This window comes from Papio anubis, chromosome 8 (assembly GCF_008728515.1).
Source record: "Papio anubis isolate 15944 chromosome 8, Panubis1.0, whole genome shotgun sequence".
NCBI classification, from domain to species: Eukaryota; Metazoa; Chordata; class Mammalia; order Primates; family Cercopithecidae; genus Papio; species Papio anubis.
Genome location: NC_044983.1, coordinates 15,075,834 through 15,093,305, shown reverse-complemented (window position 1 = coordinate 15,093,305; position 17,472 = coordinate 15,075,834). Strand labels below are relative to the sequence as shown.

At 37.9% G+C, this 17,472-nt stretch overlaps 1 protein-coding gene across 1 annotated transcript; it reads left to right on the top strand.

The window, feature by feature from the left end:
• The first annotated feature begins 1,921 nt into the window (after positions 1-1,921).
• FGF20 (fibroblast growth factor 20) lies at positions 1,922-17,053 on the top strand. The gene is made up of 3 exons (XM_003902458.5): positions 1,922-7,400; positions 13,421-13,524; positions 15,921-17,053. The coding sequence occupies exons 1-3, from the start codon at positions 7,115-7,117 to the stop codon at positions 16,164-16,166; spliced, it is 636 nt and encodes a 211-aa protein (XP_003902507.1). The 5' UTR covers positions 1,922-7,114; the 3' UTR covers positions 16,167-17,053.
• The last annotated feature ends 419 nt before the right edge of the window (positions 17,054-17,472 follow it).

The window sequence follows — 17,472 nt, the reverse complement described above, 5'->3', positions numbered from 1 at the left end:
TTTAACAATAGTATAATACTATTTTCTTTTTTTTGACTTTTAGGTTCAAGGGCACAGGTGCAAGTTTGTTATATAGGTAAATGGCATGTCATGGGGATTTGAGGTACAGATTATTTCATCACCCAAGTAGGTAGTTTTTTGATCCTCTCCTTCCTCCTAATCTTCACCCTCAAGTAGGTCCCTGCGTCTGTTCTGCCCTTCTTTGTGTCCATGTGTACCCAATAAAAAGCTCCCACTTGTAAGTGGGAACATTCAGTATTTGGTTTACTGTTCCTGCATTAGTTTAGCATTAAGGCTTTTTGCTCCATCAATGTTGCTGCAAAGGACATGATCTCATTCTGTTTTATGGCTGCATAGTATTCCATCGTGTATGTATACCATCTTTTCTTTATTCAGTCTATCACTGATGGCCATTTAGGTTGATTCCATTACTTTGCTATTATGAATAGTGCTACAATGGACATACACGTGCATGGGTCTTTATGGTAGAAACATTTATATTCCTTTGGCTATATAACTAATAATGGGATTGCTGGGTCTAATGGCAGTTCTGTTTTAAGGTTTTTGAGAAATTGCCACACTGCTTTCCACGATGGCTGAACTAATTTACATTCCCACCAGCAATGTATAAGTATTCCCTTTCCTCCACAACCTTGCCAGCATCTGTTATTTTTCTTACCTTTCAATAACAGCCATTGTGAGTGGTGTGAGATGGTATCTCATTGTAGTTTTGATTTACATTTCTCTAATGATTAGTGACGCTGAGTATTTTTTCACGTTTATTGGCCACATGTATGTCTTCTTTTGAAAAGTGTTCATATCTTTTGCTCACTTTTTTTTTTTTTTTCTTTTTTTTGAGATGGAGTCTTGCTCTGTCACACAGGCTGGAGTGCAGTGGTGTGATCTTGGCTCGCTGCAACCTCCGCCTCCCAAGTTCAAGCAATTCTCCTGCCTCAGCCTCCTGAGTAGCTGGGATTACAGGCGAATGCCACCTTGCCCAGCTAATTTTTGTATTTTTAGTAGAGATGAGGTTTCACCATGTTGGCCAGGATGGTCTTGATCTCTTGATCTCAGGATCTGCCCACCTAGGCCTCCCAAAGTGCTGGGATTAGATTACAGTCATGAGCCACCGTGCCCATCCTTTTTGCTCACTTTTTAATGGGGTTTTTGTTTTTTGCTTGTTAATTTAAGTTCCTTATAGATTCTGGATATTAGACCTTTGTGGGATGGATAGGTTGCAAGTGTTTAATCTTGTTCTCCAGGTTGTCTGTCCACTCTGTTGGTAGATTCTTTTCCTGTACAGAGGCTTTTTAATTAGGTCTCATTTGTCAGTTTTTCTTTCTGTTGCAATTGCTTTTGGCATCTTCATCATGAAATCTTTGTCAGGTCCTATGTCTAGAATGGTATTTCCTAGGTTATCTCTAGGGTTTTTATAGTTTCAGGTTCTGCATTTAAGTCTTTGATCCATCTTGAGTTGACTTTTGTATATGGTGTAAGGAAGGAGTCCAGTTTTAATCTTCTGCATATGGCTAGCTAATTATTGCAGCACCATTTATTAGTACTATTTTCAAATTCACACTCCACATTCAAATGTTGCCAGTTGTTTCAATAATGTTCTCTGTCATTGTTACTGTTATTTTTTGGTTCAGGCTCCATACCAAGACCATCTGTCACATTGAGTTTTCATGTCTCTTTAGTTGCTTTTTTATTTTTTAATTGTTTGAGACAGACTCTCGCTCTGTCACCCAGGCTGGAGTACAGTGACTCCATCTTGTCTCACTGCAACCTCTGCTTCCTAGATTCAAGCGATTCTCCTGCCTTGGCTTCTTGAGTAGCTGAGATTACAGGCGTGCACCATCATGTCTGGCTAATTTTTGTGTTTTTAGTAGAGATGGGGTTTCACCATGTTGGCCAGGCTGCTCTCGAACTCCTGGCCTCAAGTGATCTGCCCACCTCAGCTTCCCAAAGTGCTGGGATTACAGGCATGAGCCACTGTGCCTGGCCTGTAGTCTCCTAAAGAGACTTTTGACATTTTGGAAGAGCACAGCCAGTTGAAGAATGTCTCTCAATTGGGGTTTATCTGATGTTTCCTCATGATTGGATTCAGATTATGCGTTTTTGATAGTAACAACATGTAAGTGACATTGTACTCTTCTTAGAGTATGAAGAGGCATATGGGGTTGGCTTGTCCCGTTACTGTTACTCACTTTTATCACGTGGTTAAGATAGTACTGTACTCACTAGATTAATTCACTCTAAAGTTGTTCTTTTCTCTTTGTAATATTCTTCTTTATCAAACTTTTATCCACAAGTTTTAGCATGCATTGATGTTTTCGTCTGGACCAGCAATGACCCTAGGATGGATGCAAAGTGGTCATTTTTCTAATTCCATCATTCTTTCACTATATATTAGTTGATATTCTGCCATGAGAAAAAGTTTTCCCTTCTCCCTTATTGTTTGATTGGTAGTTTGTGTACTTAAACAGTGGCACTCAAATGTTCTTATTTATTTCATAAATAACTTGTTCCTGTCATTATTTATTTTGATGCTCAAATCGTCCCAGATTTGGCTTATGTCCCCTGGACATGTCCTTATTCTTTTTTTTTTTTTTCAGTACTTCCTTGCCTTCTGGCACATAAAATAATGCCCCAGTTCTGGAACCAGACATTTCTCCAAGGTTCCATTGATCATTTTAGTAGGAGATTGAATTGAGAAACCAAGGCTTACATGTCACATATGCTCATTGACTTGGGATATGTTTGCTTCTAGGCCCTTTTAGTGGACAGGGCTAAGGTATGTACATACACATGCACATACACACACACAGGCACCAAGTATTAATACTGATAGTAGCGATTCCAATTTCACACTACAAGGTTCATTCCAATCTTCCTTCTTTTCATATTATAACTCTATTGTTTAATAATGAAACCCCTAGTTCTCATTATCTTCAATATATTTATTCATTTGTTCAATCCTACAATACACTACTCTAACCCCTGCTGCTGAGGAAAACAATCTTTCTCATTGAAGTTCGAGATTTGTTTATGTAGTTTTTCTTTAGACCTTGATTATATCATCAAAAGACAGAATTTGATAGTTACTTGAATTTCTTTCTTTCTTTCTTTTTTAAATATGTTATTCATCCCTTCTTTGTGGTTATATTACTCACTTTAATAGTTAGGTTCATTTGTTCCTGCTTTTATTCCATCCCCACTTCTCTCTCATTTTTTATTTTATTTTACTTTTTTAAAAATGTAAAACATTAACGTTTCTCCAAAAGTCAAAACTCTATAAAAAGTTCTCAGACCAGTGTCACCCATCCATCCCTTCCACTCCATTCATATCCATCCCCTGGTAACCAAGTAACCAGGTAACCAAGTTCATTAGTTTTTGGTTTATCCATTCTGTGTTTATTTTTTAGAATAAATAATCATACACATGTAGACTTTTCTCATTTTTTCTTTCTTACAGAAAAGGCAGACACAATATATATTCTTTGCTATTTTCACTTAACGGTATATCCTGAGAATATTCCATGATCATTCATAGAGCTCTTTCTCAGCTGTATAGTGCTGCATTGTGTGAATGTACCATAATTTATTCAGTTTCCTATGTATTGAAATTTATGTGGTTGCTAATATTTTGTAATTATAAATAATGAATAATGTGTAAATATACTCTTATTTTATTGGGGATGTAAATCAGCTCTATTTCTTTTTCTCAAATTGAACACATGTAGCAGCATCAAAAGGTATGAACTCCTCATGTGTAAAAACAAAGGTTCATGAGAAGATATCATCCGAAACCTATATAGGGATTATACAGTCTGGAAAACTCTAACTACATTTTGTGGAAGTAGAAGTTGTACCACGTATTTGTATAACAGCAAGGCAAGTGTGGTCTCTAGGAAGCATAGGTAAAGTTGATTAGATTGCAGTGTATACTTAAAAGTTGAATAATGCACTCTTGTAAAACACTCTTCAAAATTATTTAACTTCCCATGATATCATCACGGCATGTGCAAAAAAAAAAAAAAAAAAATCTTTAGTGTTATCTTTTCCTGTCACATGACTAGTGCAAACAAAAGAAATCCTTATCTTTTTGTTTCTAGTCTGGTCCTTTATAAAACGGCATTAAGCACCATTCAAAACTTACACATTAAAGGTTTGGTTTGGGAAAAAAAGATTTATTTTGTATTTCAGACCAATTATATTTGTTAAGTTATAAAGAAAAATTTTCACAACTAAAGTTTTCTAGCATATTCTATGCATAGAAAACTATAGTTTTAAAACCATTTTCCTATATGTTTTTACATTTAAGTCTCATGGCAACTCTAGGCATAGTAGCTAGGCTGGAGTTATATTATGCTTATTTTACAAAAGAGAAAATAAAAGCATTTAGAGAATTTAAGGAAATTGGCCTGGGATGTTGGACTCTGGACTAAACTAGAATCTAGGACCACGTTTTTTCTCTGTAAAGCAGGATGTACCTATGTTGTATGGTCATTGTGGTGATCAAATGAGGTAAGACACATATAAATACCAAGGTGTACAAAGAGAAGGCAATTCTATTATGAAAGTATTTAAAGTTTCATGACTCTGAATAAGAAATTCCCCATATTTTAGTATATATATAAGCAATACAAGAGATTTGAACAGTCTAAGAGCTATAGCTCACACAGCAGGACTAAAGTGTTCATGTGGGAAAAGATTTTATAGACTGAACTAGTAGCTTTAGAAGCAGGCGATGATAATATATTTCCATTGTGGAATAATTAACAACATTACATGTTGCACAGAACTTGGACCTTGAAACAAACCTCATTAAAAGGCACATGATCTAAGTTTAAAACCCTTAAGTATCTCCTCTTTAAAAGTGATCAGTGGATGTACTGGCTACTTCAGTTATCCTGCTATGAGATTCACACAACTTTGATCTAACTTTCTTTGATTTAACACTGCAATTAAGAAGATTTGGTTCAAAGTAAAAGCTCATTGGTTGATGTTTTACACTGACGTGATAATGTTTACACAGATGTGCTTTGAAATCTTGATTATGGTGGATTTGGGGTCCTACCACAAGACAGACTGCTGTTATTTGAAAGGTGAAATAATATAACTTTTACCTGGTACAACCTTTAAAACAGATTTAGCAATATACGTTTCTAAAGTGATTTATCTGTTTATTGTTTTTAGCCAGTGTTTTTGTTTTATTTCATATCTATCAACAGTAAATCACTTGCTTTAAGAACTCTTTTATAACTTGGTTACACAAGGGTCAGTAGTTAGGCCTGTAGTGATGAAAATGTGTAACTATACCCACTTTAAAGCACCTGCCAATTAATTAGAAAAAAATTCCTCCGAGCAAATAAAATAAACCAGTCAAATCCAACTGAGCTCCCAGGTTGATGCTTTTCCTGAACAGACCATGAAACAAGACTGAGAAAGTAATCATCAATTCCCTAAAACTTTTCACTCAGAGGAAGTGTGAATCTGCCCAATGATTCTCAACTCTTCTACCACTGAAAAATTTTAACAGAAAGACCTTGAATTTAACCAGTGGTGCAAAACCAGTTTCAATGTTTAAATGGACATATATCTAATTCCTTCGCTTCCGTGGTTTTTGATTTTACAAATATGCCCAAGCACTCTTCAATTTTACCAGTAACTTTTTGAAGTGTCAAAACACATCGAGCATCAAGACTATTTCCATTGAGTTATTTTTAGATTTTATAATTCAAATGTAAACAAAAAATCTAGCTTTTACAAAAACGCAACTAAGAAAAACAGGAAAGTGCTCTTAGACTGTATAAGGGCCCAAGAGGCCACTCATCCTTTAGGACAATGTTCCAGATACTCATTTTCTATTCATGGCAAAATATAGAAATGTAAACCATTTCTTTCCAGCCTATTTGGATTTACTCTAAATCCTTTGACTCGTGATTATATTATGTTATTATTTTACACTAATTAGAAGTTCATGGCCTCAGCACACAATTAAAAATACATATGTGTATATGTATATATACGGTAATTTTGGTTATATTATGTGCTGAGTAAAGATAAACATTAAAGAGAAATTGTAAAGGGGGGAGGGAGGGTGTTCCTTACCTAACCTCGATTATGTAAAGAAAATCCCCCATCTAAATGATAAAAGAAAGGAGTAATGCTTGTACATTTTATTAGTGTTTTAAAATTAGTGAGTTAAACTGTCAAAGCTTTGATTTTTCTTTCATGTGTGTCTGGGCAGGTCTGTAAGCCTCAGGTAACGCCCTTTTTCCTTCTCCCTAGCTTACCTTTCTTTGCACCTGTCCACTGCAGGCTCCCAAGGAATCCAGTTCTCCTCTCCTCTCTTTCCTCCTCCTACCAATGCCCTCCTTCTTTCTCTCTCTCTCTCTCTCCCCGCCTTCCCTCCCTCCTCCCTTCCTCTTCTTCTATATACCTGCCAAGTTGGGCTCCTTTTAGCGCGATCTATCACTGCAAAGCTCACATCAAAGGCGGTTGCACGGCTGCAGCTGAACAGCATCACCGCTGTCCCAAAGACAACCCCAAAGAGGGGCCTCGACTGCACCTCCTCGAAGTTGCTGGCTGGCTTTGGCCAAGTGCAGGAATGGTTTTTGCGAGGGCATGGATGGAGAAGTGCCAAGGGCCCCTTTTGGTCACTTCCGAAGAGCAAAAACGTGTTGAGAGGAGACCGGTTTAAGATTTCAAACAGAACCTCCCCAGCGCGCATGAAAGGACTTGATTAGCATATGTCAAGAGGACCCGCTTATATACTCGGTGTGTATGTACACAGGACTCTGATCTGATCAGTTTGCGGAGCTGGAGCCCCAGCCCCCAGCCCTAGTCCTAGTATTGGCAGCGGCAGCTATAGATATTTCTGCAGAGCCAGCAGCCGGCTCCCACCTACCCAAGGAGAGAAGATCGCTCCAAGACAGTGAGAGCGTCCCTGCCATTTCAGTGCAAAGTCCCTCCGGAGCGACCTCAGAGGAGTAATCGGGCCTTAACTTTTTTGCGCTCGTTTTGCTATAATTTTTCTCTATCCACCTCCATCTCACCCCCGCAACACTCTTTACTGGGGGGGTCTTTTGTGTTCCGGATCTCCCCTTCCATGGCTCCCTTAGCCGAAGTCGGGGGCTTTCTGGGCGGCCTGGAGGGCTTGGGCCAGCAGGTGGGCTCGCATTTCCTGTTGCCTCCTGCCGGGGAGCGGCCGCCCCTGCTGGGCGAGCGCAGGGGCGCGGCGGAGCGGAGCGCCCGCGGAGGGCCGGGGGCTGCGGAGCTGGCGCACCTGCACGGCATCCTGCGCCGCCGGCAGCTGTATTGCCGCACCGGCTTCCACCTGCAGATCCTGCCCGACGGCAGCGTGCAGGGCACCCGGCAGGACCACAGCCTCTTCGGTACGTACTAGCATCCCGACCCCACCCCCACCTGCGCCCCAGCTCTGCTCCTCGTCCCCTGCCGCTGCACCTCCCTCTTTGCCTGCCAAGGGCGTCAGCGCTGCGCGGAACCCGGAGCTCCCCTGGACCCAGCCGGTGCGAGAGGCAGACTGGGGCTGAAGGGCGGGCCAGAGTAGGCGCGGGGAGAAATTTTCCTGCCAGTTTGTCGCCGCTGCCTCTAGCAGGGCAGCAGCTCCAGACGCTGGGGGAGGGAGGAGAAAGGGTGGGCGCTCCGCAAGCTCCTTCCTGCCTTCCCCATTGCCCTTCCCACTGCCGGGGACACCAAGACCTGGTGCACTGTGCATCACAGTTCTTGTACTGCTTACCTCGCAGGCAGTTTAAAAAAAAAAAAACCCATATGTTTTTCTCCGATTTCGTTTCTCACTTTCCCTCATGCCGTCCACTTTACAAAAATTAACAACAGGAAGCACTGGGCTTCTTTAAACATGCCCCACAGTTATGCAGCTGATTATGCACCCGGGGCTGCTCTTGGCATGGATTGCGAGCATTTACGTGTCTACCTAGAGACCTGCAAATGTTCACCTGAAGAGTTAGCAGATTAACTTTCCGTGGGCACCTTCGCTACTGTAGGGCTCACCTGTCTGAGGTTCCCTGAGCTCCTAAGTTCTATCTGGGCGAGAAAAGAAAAGGAAAGGGGGGAGGGGCGGGGAGGGGGAAGACCACCCGGCTACTGAGCATGCCTAGTTCTTCAGCCAAGCTCCTCTTTAGAAATTCTGCAACCTGAAAGCAAGGATCTTGGTATTGACCTTAGGAAAGAGGAAATGGGAAAGCGAAAGAAGATATGGGTGGGAACACAGAGGGACGGGTTTCAGAATACCTCCAGCAGTACCTGGGAAGAGAAGGGGTTAAAAGAAACAAGAGAATGATTGTTAAGGCAGTGTCTGTTAAGAGAGACTGGATCGGGTGGGTCTCTCCTGTTAATGACTTCCTAACTAGCTGTGTAACTAGCAAGTCCCCTCATCAGTCTGACGCTTAGTTTTCTTTTCTGTACAAAGATGGGGTGCTCTCCCGTTCTAATAGCTCAAGATCTTTCCCCATAGCTGAAGTTTCCGTTCTATTAGTTAACCTGCTAGCAGTCTCAAAGGATTTTGATCATCAGACTTTTGACATTATTTGAAAAATTCGTTATATTTTTAAAAAAGATACCTTTAATTTGTCAGCCACAATCTGTAGCGCTATGGAGTTCTTTGAGAATTCACCCCATCTCTGAATGGCCCTCTCTTATCGTGTCCTCACATCCTTGTTCTTATAATTATTCCCTTTTTGACTTGTAGGACTCATTAAAACTTTGGAGAAGTGTAAATCTCAGTTTGAGGGGGCATTTGTAACCCTAGATGTAGAAATAAGCATGTGGTGGTCATTTGGTAGCACTTAAAGGCTTAGAAAATTAACTTTTTAAAACCCACATGTTTGCAGCTTCCACTGATCTCTTCCAAATTCCCATTGACTATCAGTCAAGAGTGTCATGACCTAGTGGCCAACCTGGGGTCACTTTTAGAAAGTGGTTTTTAAATTGGGGAGGCTTGAGATTTTTCTAACTCCTGGCCTCCAGCAATCTTCCCACCTTGGCCTCCCAAAGGACTGGGAATACAGGAGTGAGCCACTGTGCCTGGCCCTGAGATTTCGGTTCTAAAGAACTTTACCGACACCAGGTGGCTCAGTTCTCTTGCCTTTAAGGATGACTTTACTGCGCTCATTGCAGAAAAATATTTCAACTACCAGAAAGATTTAGAAATAAACACAAATGTGATAATACTTATAGGTAGATAGCAGGTAGAAGTTAAGCTTAGGTAGTAGTCAGAATTTCACCCTGCCAAACACAGTGTAGCCTTGGAAATTCTACTTTTAAGAAACTTGTGGCCGGGTGTAGTGGCTCACACTTGTAATCCCAGCACTTTGGGAGGCCGAGGCGGGTGGATCGCGAGGTCAGGAGTTCAAGACCAGCCCGGTCAAGATGGTGAAACTCCGTCTCTACTAAAAATACAAAAAAAAAAAAAAAAAAAAAATTACCCGGGCGTGGTGGCGGGCGCCTGTAATCGCAGCTCCTCAGGAGGCTGAGGCAGAGAATTGCTTGAACCCAGGAGGCACAGATTGTAGTGAGCCAAGATCACGCCACTGCACTCCAGCCTTGGTGATAGACCAAGACTCCGTCTCAAAAAACAAACAAACAAACAAACAAACAAAAAACCTTGTAATTACACTGTAATCTCCCTAGTGACAGGAAAAAAAAAAAAAAAGGCCTCTTCTGCTTTGTGTCTGTTTATAAGATTAACCCAATGGGGAGAGATTAGTAAATATTTGTAGACTCGATAACATTCATTAATGGCATTTAATGGCATTTTTTTAGGAATGGAAGTTGAATATCAGAATTGTCATCTGGCTAGCACATTTTGTTTTTGCTAAATTTGTGTTAATGATTTAGTAGCTGCAGAGAAAATGACAGATTGAATTTGCGCCAGTGTAAGTCACTCTATAGTGGGAGGCTATGTATAGGAACAAAATACTCCCTGTTAAACAAAAGGAAGATAACCCAGATTAGTCTGAGAGTGAATGGCCTCCTTATGATATATTATAGTGCATACTAGTGGCCTTCGATAGCTTAGACATCATAATTTACTTTAAGGGAGTGTAGGTAAGAAGAAAGTTTATGTTCAACCTATATAAGATTATGTGTTTCTGTATGTTTGGCTTCTTTTGCTAGTGCTTCAGTTACTAATTATTAAATTATATTTTATTTTTTTAAACTCTTATCTTTGCTATCAGAGTGACAGTTTTGAAAACTCAAGGATGGCTATTTGAGATGTTAAAGGGAATAACTTTTTTTTTTCCTGCCAATTTTATACTAATTTGGCCATGAGGTATCTCTGTATTTATAATGGAGTTTTCCTGCACAGTAGTACAGCAGGAACACCTTACCTAATACATAGACATGGAATCATTTCTGAAAAAAAAAAAAAGTTTAGCCTGAGATCAAACATATTTCTTTAAAGGCTTTTCCTTTATTCTCCCCTATTCTCCATAGATTTGTCTGATGTGGTTGCATTGTGGGTTGACTCACCTGTTTATTATGATTATTAAAAAGACTGGCTTTGAAAGTGATACCAGAAAGACAAAGTACCTCCAAGTCTTTTTTATGGGACACTGGGCATTAGAAAATCTATCTAAAATCTGTGATTACCTCTTAAGGAAAGTTTTTCATGTCTACTCTTTGTAAAGGAATTAGCTTAGTTGCCACCTCATATTATAAATAAGAAAGACTTGTCAAATCTCATTTAAGAATCAAATGATTACAAATTACTACGTGGTATACTATTTCCTCAAGGAGAAAAAGGATCAGAATTTAAAAGTGTGACTAAAATCTTTAAGAGGAACACACACACAAAACATATAACCTCTTTCCCATCAGTCCCATGAGCCATTGCAAAATTATTTATGCCTGGTTATATATAAGGTTTTGGATGTTGTTTACTAAAGTTAAAACTATTGCATATAATTATTCTAAGAACATAAGTCATCTTTTGTCTTTCTACAGCTACATATTTTTTTGGCAAGATGACAGCATTAAGAATTAAAGTATAGGTGGTTTACCTCTGAGTTTTCCGAGAAAAAAGGAACACTTTATGAGATCTGTTATATAATTAGCTTATATGGAAATTAAACCCATATTTTATTGTAGTTGAAAACTTGTTCTATTCTACATTCTAATCACTTAATCAGTTCCTGTTCTTTGAAAGACAAGAGAATCTTAATGTAAATCAGATACTTAAAGGGAATTAAGTTGCATTTCAGCCACAGTACACTTTTTAATTTGAATGTAACATTCAATACAAAGTAATTATACATTTGTAATTATATTCTGAATGAAATTACATTACTATATACATTTTCTACCAATTATGTTTTGGGCCTATGTTTTTGTTCCTGGCAGGACTCTTTTGCTAATGAACTTGGCAGTGAGTTTGATTTTCCTTCACTCCCCACCTCTGTATTTGTCATTATGATGGCTGTCCTATGGAGTCTGAGCCTTCTTGCTATATCTTATCTTCTCTCTGCCTTAGGCTTTCAATGAAGGATCCTGGCTCTTTCAAGCCACTTATAGACTATTTAGCAGTGTATTGTTGCTGTAAGATCCTTGATAGCTCTAGTGTTCTACATGATCTCCTAATAGTTTGAAAGAGCTCATTTGTCTCGCTAAGAATCTCTGTTTCTGACAAAGAGTGAATTAGGCTTTGGATAGAATAGAGCCCTGCATATCAGCGAATAGTTAGATTCTGTACTTTCCCTTGGCCTTGGGAGTATCACGTGTCCAAACAGGAACTTGTACAATAAATCAAGAAATGACTTAAGAGCAAGAGTCAGGCTAAATGGTACACATTTATACTGTTTGTAGAGCTCAGGATGGGGTGAAGGGGTGAAGGTAGAATGCTATTGAGGAAGGCAGTTCCAAGCATAGAAAATACAGCTATGCTTTTTCAGCAGAGTCAAAGAGGGAAGAATGAGACAAAAGCATTAGTCCAAAGTTTAGTGTGTGTAGGAAAAAAAGGGTGATTCAGAGGGAGGCGTTAAGTTTTACTTTTTTAAACTATAGTGTATCTGTGTATTTAGGGAAGAGTTTTTGATCCTAGTTTACTGATAAATGGAAATAATTCTGGAAAGTTATTGATAGAAAATCTACTTGCATGCTAAATTTATTATATTTTGCTATCATAGTTAATGAATTATAAAGTCCTTTTTCTTCTCTGAACTATACAATTTAATTTTTGAAATTACATAGCAGGAAACATAGCATATTATATAATCTGTAAAGTCTTGAAACTACTGTATTTTCCTCAAGAAACAGTGTCCTGAAGTAGAAACAGTGGATTAGGGCTAAGAATGTAAGTTTAAATATCAGTTGTACCAATTATAAATATCATGTCCCTTAGGCAAATCAAGTAACCTTTCTGATCTTCAGTTTCTTTATATGCAAAATGGGGATAATAACATCTTCCCTATTTATTTTAAGGGCTTGTTTTTTAGGGCCTGGTGAGAAAATACCAACAGATGCCCTTTATTAACTGTAAAACACTGTTATACCCAATAAGGGATGCTGCTGCTCCTAGAAACAGATTGACTTGATTTATTGTAAATAAAAACAAAACAATGAATAGAAAATGGTTATAATTAACTGATGGGATCGTGGAAAACTGAGAATACCTCTATTATGTACTAATTTATGATAATAATAGCTTCCATTTGTTGAATGCCTAAATGTGTCAGTCCTCACCCATCTCCTTTAGGGAGGTATTTCCTCCATTTTGCATATGAGAGGTTAAAGTTCAAAGAAGACAAATGACTCCCCTACTCAACCTAGTTAGTAAGTTCCTGAACTGGAATTCAAACCCAGCTCAGTATGGTGTAAGGTTTGACACCCTTCACATTATACCATTGTTGTAGGACTTTCTCCTTAGTTCAGTTAAAAGCAAAGGTCCTTGTCACATGACCAGGAAAGATTAGGCTCATGGACACATAGAAGAGTGAGAAAAATTGAATTTATTGAGCAAAAAGAAAAAAAACTAAGCAAAGAGAGCTTCCTGTTAACAGGCCCCCATCTCACAGATTGAATCCCAGGTTACCACCCCATTACAGTAGAGGCCAGGCTCCTCCCCACTGCAAAGGGCGTCAACTTCACGAGGCGCCATCGTGTTATCCCGGCACACAGGCCGGTCAGAGTTTCTCCAGGAACCCCTTTATACTTGGTTGTCTCACCGTGATGAACAATTTTTTCCTTTTTTGTCTTTTTTTCATCTGTCATAAAACAATTGCATAGCTGTTTTCAATTTACAAAGGACTTTTACACATACATCATTATATTTGGCAATAATGGCCAACTACCGCTACTATTCGAAAGATTTTTGTTAGTCATATGTTCATTCATAAATACAAAACATGATGTTTTTATGAATTGTTTACATATGCAGGTATCTTGGAATTCATCAGTGTGGCAGTGGGACTGGTCAGTATTAGAGGTGTGGACAGTGGTCTCTATCTTGGAATGAATGACAAAGGAGAACTCTATGGATCAGTACGTATTATGTGTATTTTTTATTATTATTGTAGTTCTTAAAATAATGACTATCTATTATGCAATTAAATTGTCTACCAATAATGTCTGTTAGAAGTGTATAAAACATAGTTACGTAGACATTGAATTCTGTATCCTGCTAAATTTCCATGTGTCTGGGCAATAGTATAGTAACTCAGTTATATTTTTAAAACCCCCAACCATTATTGCCTTCAGCTCACTAGTTCTTCCTATTCATTACCTTGAGTCTTTCTAGTTTTCTCTGTATTTTAATAATTCCCTCCAGAGACAGAGATAAATGGGAGAATATTTTTTTCTTGCCATGTTAGACTCTCTCGCCTTTATGTTTATTTAAGGTAAACTTTGTTTACCTGTTATCATCTTCCACAGGTAAATATACATCACTCACTTGCTGACCTTTTTATGTAAGAAATAAGTGAATAAAGTTGTGGGATACTGCAAGTAACAAGAGAAGATGGCAAACATACTGTTCTTTTATGCCTGTAGTCTTGAAAATTATAGTAGCCATGGGCTCACTCAAAGTTGTATTGGGCAATTTTTAAGTTGCTCCTAGGGATAAGTGCACATCTGTGGGTCTACTACATATGTTTAAATATGCCACATAAGGTATACTTCTCAGGTTAATATTTCATCAGTATAAGTTTTTTTTTGTTGTTGCTTTTTTTTTTTTTTTTTTTTAGAGCAAAGCTGCAGTAGCAACACAAGAATTAAAAGAGCAGGACGATATCACACTCTACCTTACAGCACAATATGGATTTTTCTCTTTCATTGTTAACATTTTTCATTTGTTCACAGTTGCTTATATGCTTTTATAAGAATTGGTAAGATAAAAATGTATGCCAGTATCCCACTCCTCTTCTTACGTGAACTCTCTTCTTGAGGTTCAAGTCTCTATAATTATTTCCATCAAGAATTGACTTTGTATGATTAAGCAGATGGCACTATGTGATAACGTTTTTTTTATTAAAATCTCAACTGGAACCACAATATTCAGATAGCATCTTAATATACACTGAGAAGAATTGGTGATGATACAGAAGTAGATGAATATTTGTCCTTCATAAGGGTAAAACTTGTTATTTCTAGGCTTCCTGTCAGCTCAGAACAAAGAAAAACAATGCAATGTGTAATAATCATTAAGTGTAGAATTACAATAAAATTAATAGAAGTACAACAGAAAAAAACATGCACACAGTCTTCATGTATATGTTGGATTTTAAAAAAAGCAACTGTGGTTTATCCCTTAGGACAATATATGGTCCATTTTGAAAAGACAATAAATCTTTGGGCTTTTATCTTAATCGTAAGAGATCCAGATACAAATTAATCGTGGAGACTGTATCATCAAACAATTAGTAAATTCATAAAGCGAAGATATATGATTTGGAGTGATGATCATGAATTTGGAATTTGGTTCTTAGCAAGATCGTGAAATGTTCCAAGCTGAGAGTAGAGGCTCGATAGATAGGACTGTGGCATCTAACGATGGAAAAAGATAAACTACAGGTCTGCTTGGTAGTGATGGGAGTAGTAGGGTGATAATATGGGACATGAGAAAATTCAGGGTATTTATTAGGTATTTGAAAATAAAATTGGGAATTGACATTTGACTTCAAGTTCTTTAAAGGAGGGATCCCCAACCCCTGGGCCATGGACTGGTACTGGTCTGTGGCCTGTTAGAAACTGGGCTGCACAGCAGGAGGTGAGCGGCAGGCAAGTGAGCAAAGCTTCATCTGATTTTACAGCTGCTCTCCATTGTTCATATTACCACGTAAGCTCTGCCTCCTGCCAGGTCAGTGGTGGCATTCAATTTTCAAAGGAGCATGAGCCCTTTTGTGAACTGTGCATGCAAGGGATCTAGGTTGCATGCTTCTTATGAGAATCTAATGCCTGATGATCTGTCACTGTGTCCCATCACCCCCAGATGGGACAGTCTAGTTGCAGGAAAACAAGCTCAGAGCTCCCACTGATTCTATATTATGATGAGTTATTTCATTACATATTACATATAATTATTTCATTGTATATTACAATATAATAATAATAGGAATGAAGTGCACGATAAATGTAATACACTTGAATCACCCTGAAACCATCTTCTCTCCCCATCCTGGTCCGTGGAAAAATTGTCTTCCATGAAACTGGTCACTGGTGCCAAAGAGTTGGGGACTGCTGCTTTAAAGTACACTGCCAGATCAAGTCACTTGCACTAAGAATCAGAGATGACATATTAACTAAAACAAAATAAAGCAAAACCAATTTAACCTTTTTCTTTCTTTGACAAGGCAAAGAAATGAAAATAAAGAGTTGAAACTTGTGAGGCAATTATCTCAAAGGTATTTAAAAAAAAATAATAGTTATCTTCTCTCTTTCAGGAGAAACTTACTTCTGAATGCATCTTTAGGGAGCAATTTGAAGAGAACTGGTATAACACCTATTCTTCTAATATATATAAACATGGAGACACTGGCCGCAGGTATTTTGTGGCACTTAACAAAGACGGGACTCCAAGAGATGGCGCCAGGTCCAAAAGACATCAGAAGTTTACACATTTCTTACCTAGACCAGTGGATCCAGAAAGAGTTCCAGAATTGTACAAGGACCTACTGATGTACACTTGAAGTGTGATCGTGACATTATGGAGGAGTCAAACCACAACCATTCTTTCTTATCATAGTTCCCATCATAAAATAATGACCCAGGAAGACGTTCAGAATGTTAAAGTCTATTTTCTACTAGGAGACTGGATTTGGAAAGAATATTGAGAAAAAAACAAAAAAAAAGTCTTGACCAGAAATAGATCATGATCACTCTTTATATGTGAATTAAGTTCCCTTAGATACGTTGGATTAGTCCTTACCAGTAGACTGACTCCAAAAATCTGGATAACGGGAACCCTCACATGGTTGCTGCTGGTGCGTCACCTCTCTGGATTATGTTTACTTTAAAATTTATGTTAAAACTAGAGGATTCATGTTGAAGAAATGGATTGACTTAACCAAGATCATTGCAACATAAACTCTGAGGACCTTATAGAATTCACAGGTTATAGCATTATATGTTTAAAAAAAAAACCAAAAAACTAAACAACACCTGGGTGAAACATGAACTATGAAACATGCCACACCAAGACAGAACATTTTTTAAAACAATGGACCTATTTATACATTTTCAATTTGAAAATATTTATTATATATATTTATTTATTAAAGAGTTTATTTTTTACTGGGATATGAAGATAATACCAAGAGTAAAAAACAACAAAACTTCCTTTATTGTGCCATTACTTTATTGTGGTGTCTTGCTCTGTAAAGAAGACATTATTATACCACATTAACCATAGAATCAGATTTTGAATTTCTTTTAAAAAATATAGTGTAGATTATATTTTTATGCAGTCAATTGCCTTCTAAATGTAACATTGGTTCCTTTTGGCCTAGAAAAGTGCTTTATTGATTTGTATTAAATTTAACACACATTCAAAAGGGAATTAAACATTGTAATGTAACGTTTTGGTTTCATTGCTTTTCAGGTGAAAGTTCTTTTATTTATATAACATTTTAAAAATGACAAAATATTAAATGTTCTAGAGAAGAAACTTCTAGTATTTAAAGAACTTCTAATGTAGAAAAGTATTGAACATTACGGTCAACTTATGTTTACTTATTTTCTTAATTCAGTGTGGCAAAGACCATTTCTTTCACCCAATACGATTGTGGAAAGAATAAGTCTTTGTACCACCTCCATTAACAATGGTAAGTCCCCATCTACCTGAGTCTGGTGTTCTTTTCATCATCTCTCTTATTTAGCGATTTACTCAGCAAACATTTACATCTACCTGAGTCTGGTGTTCTTTTCATCATCTCTCTTATTTAGCCATTTACTCAGCAAACATTTATTTTTTTGTTTTCTTTTTTAATTAAATTT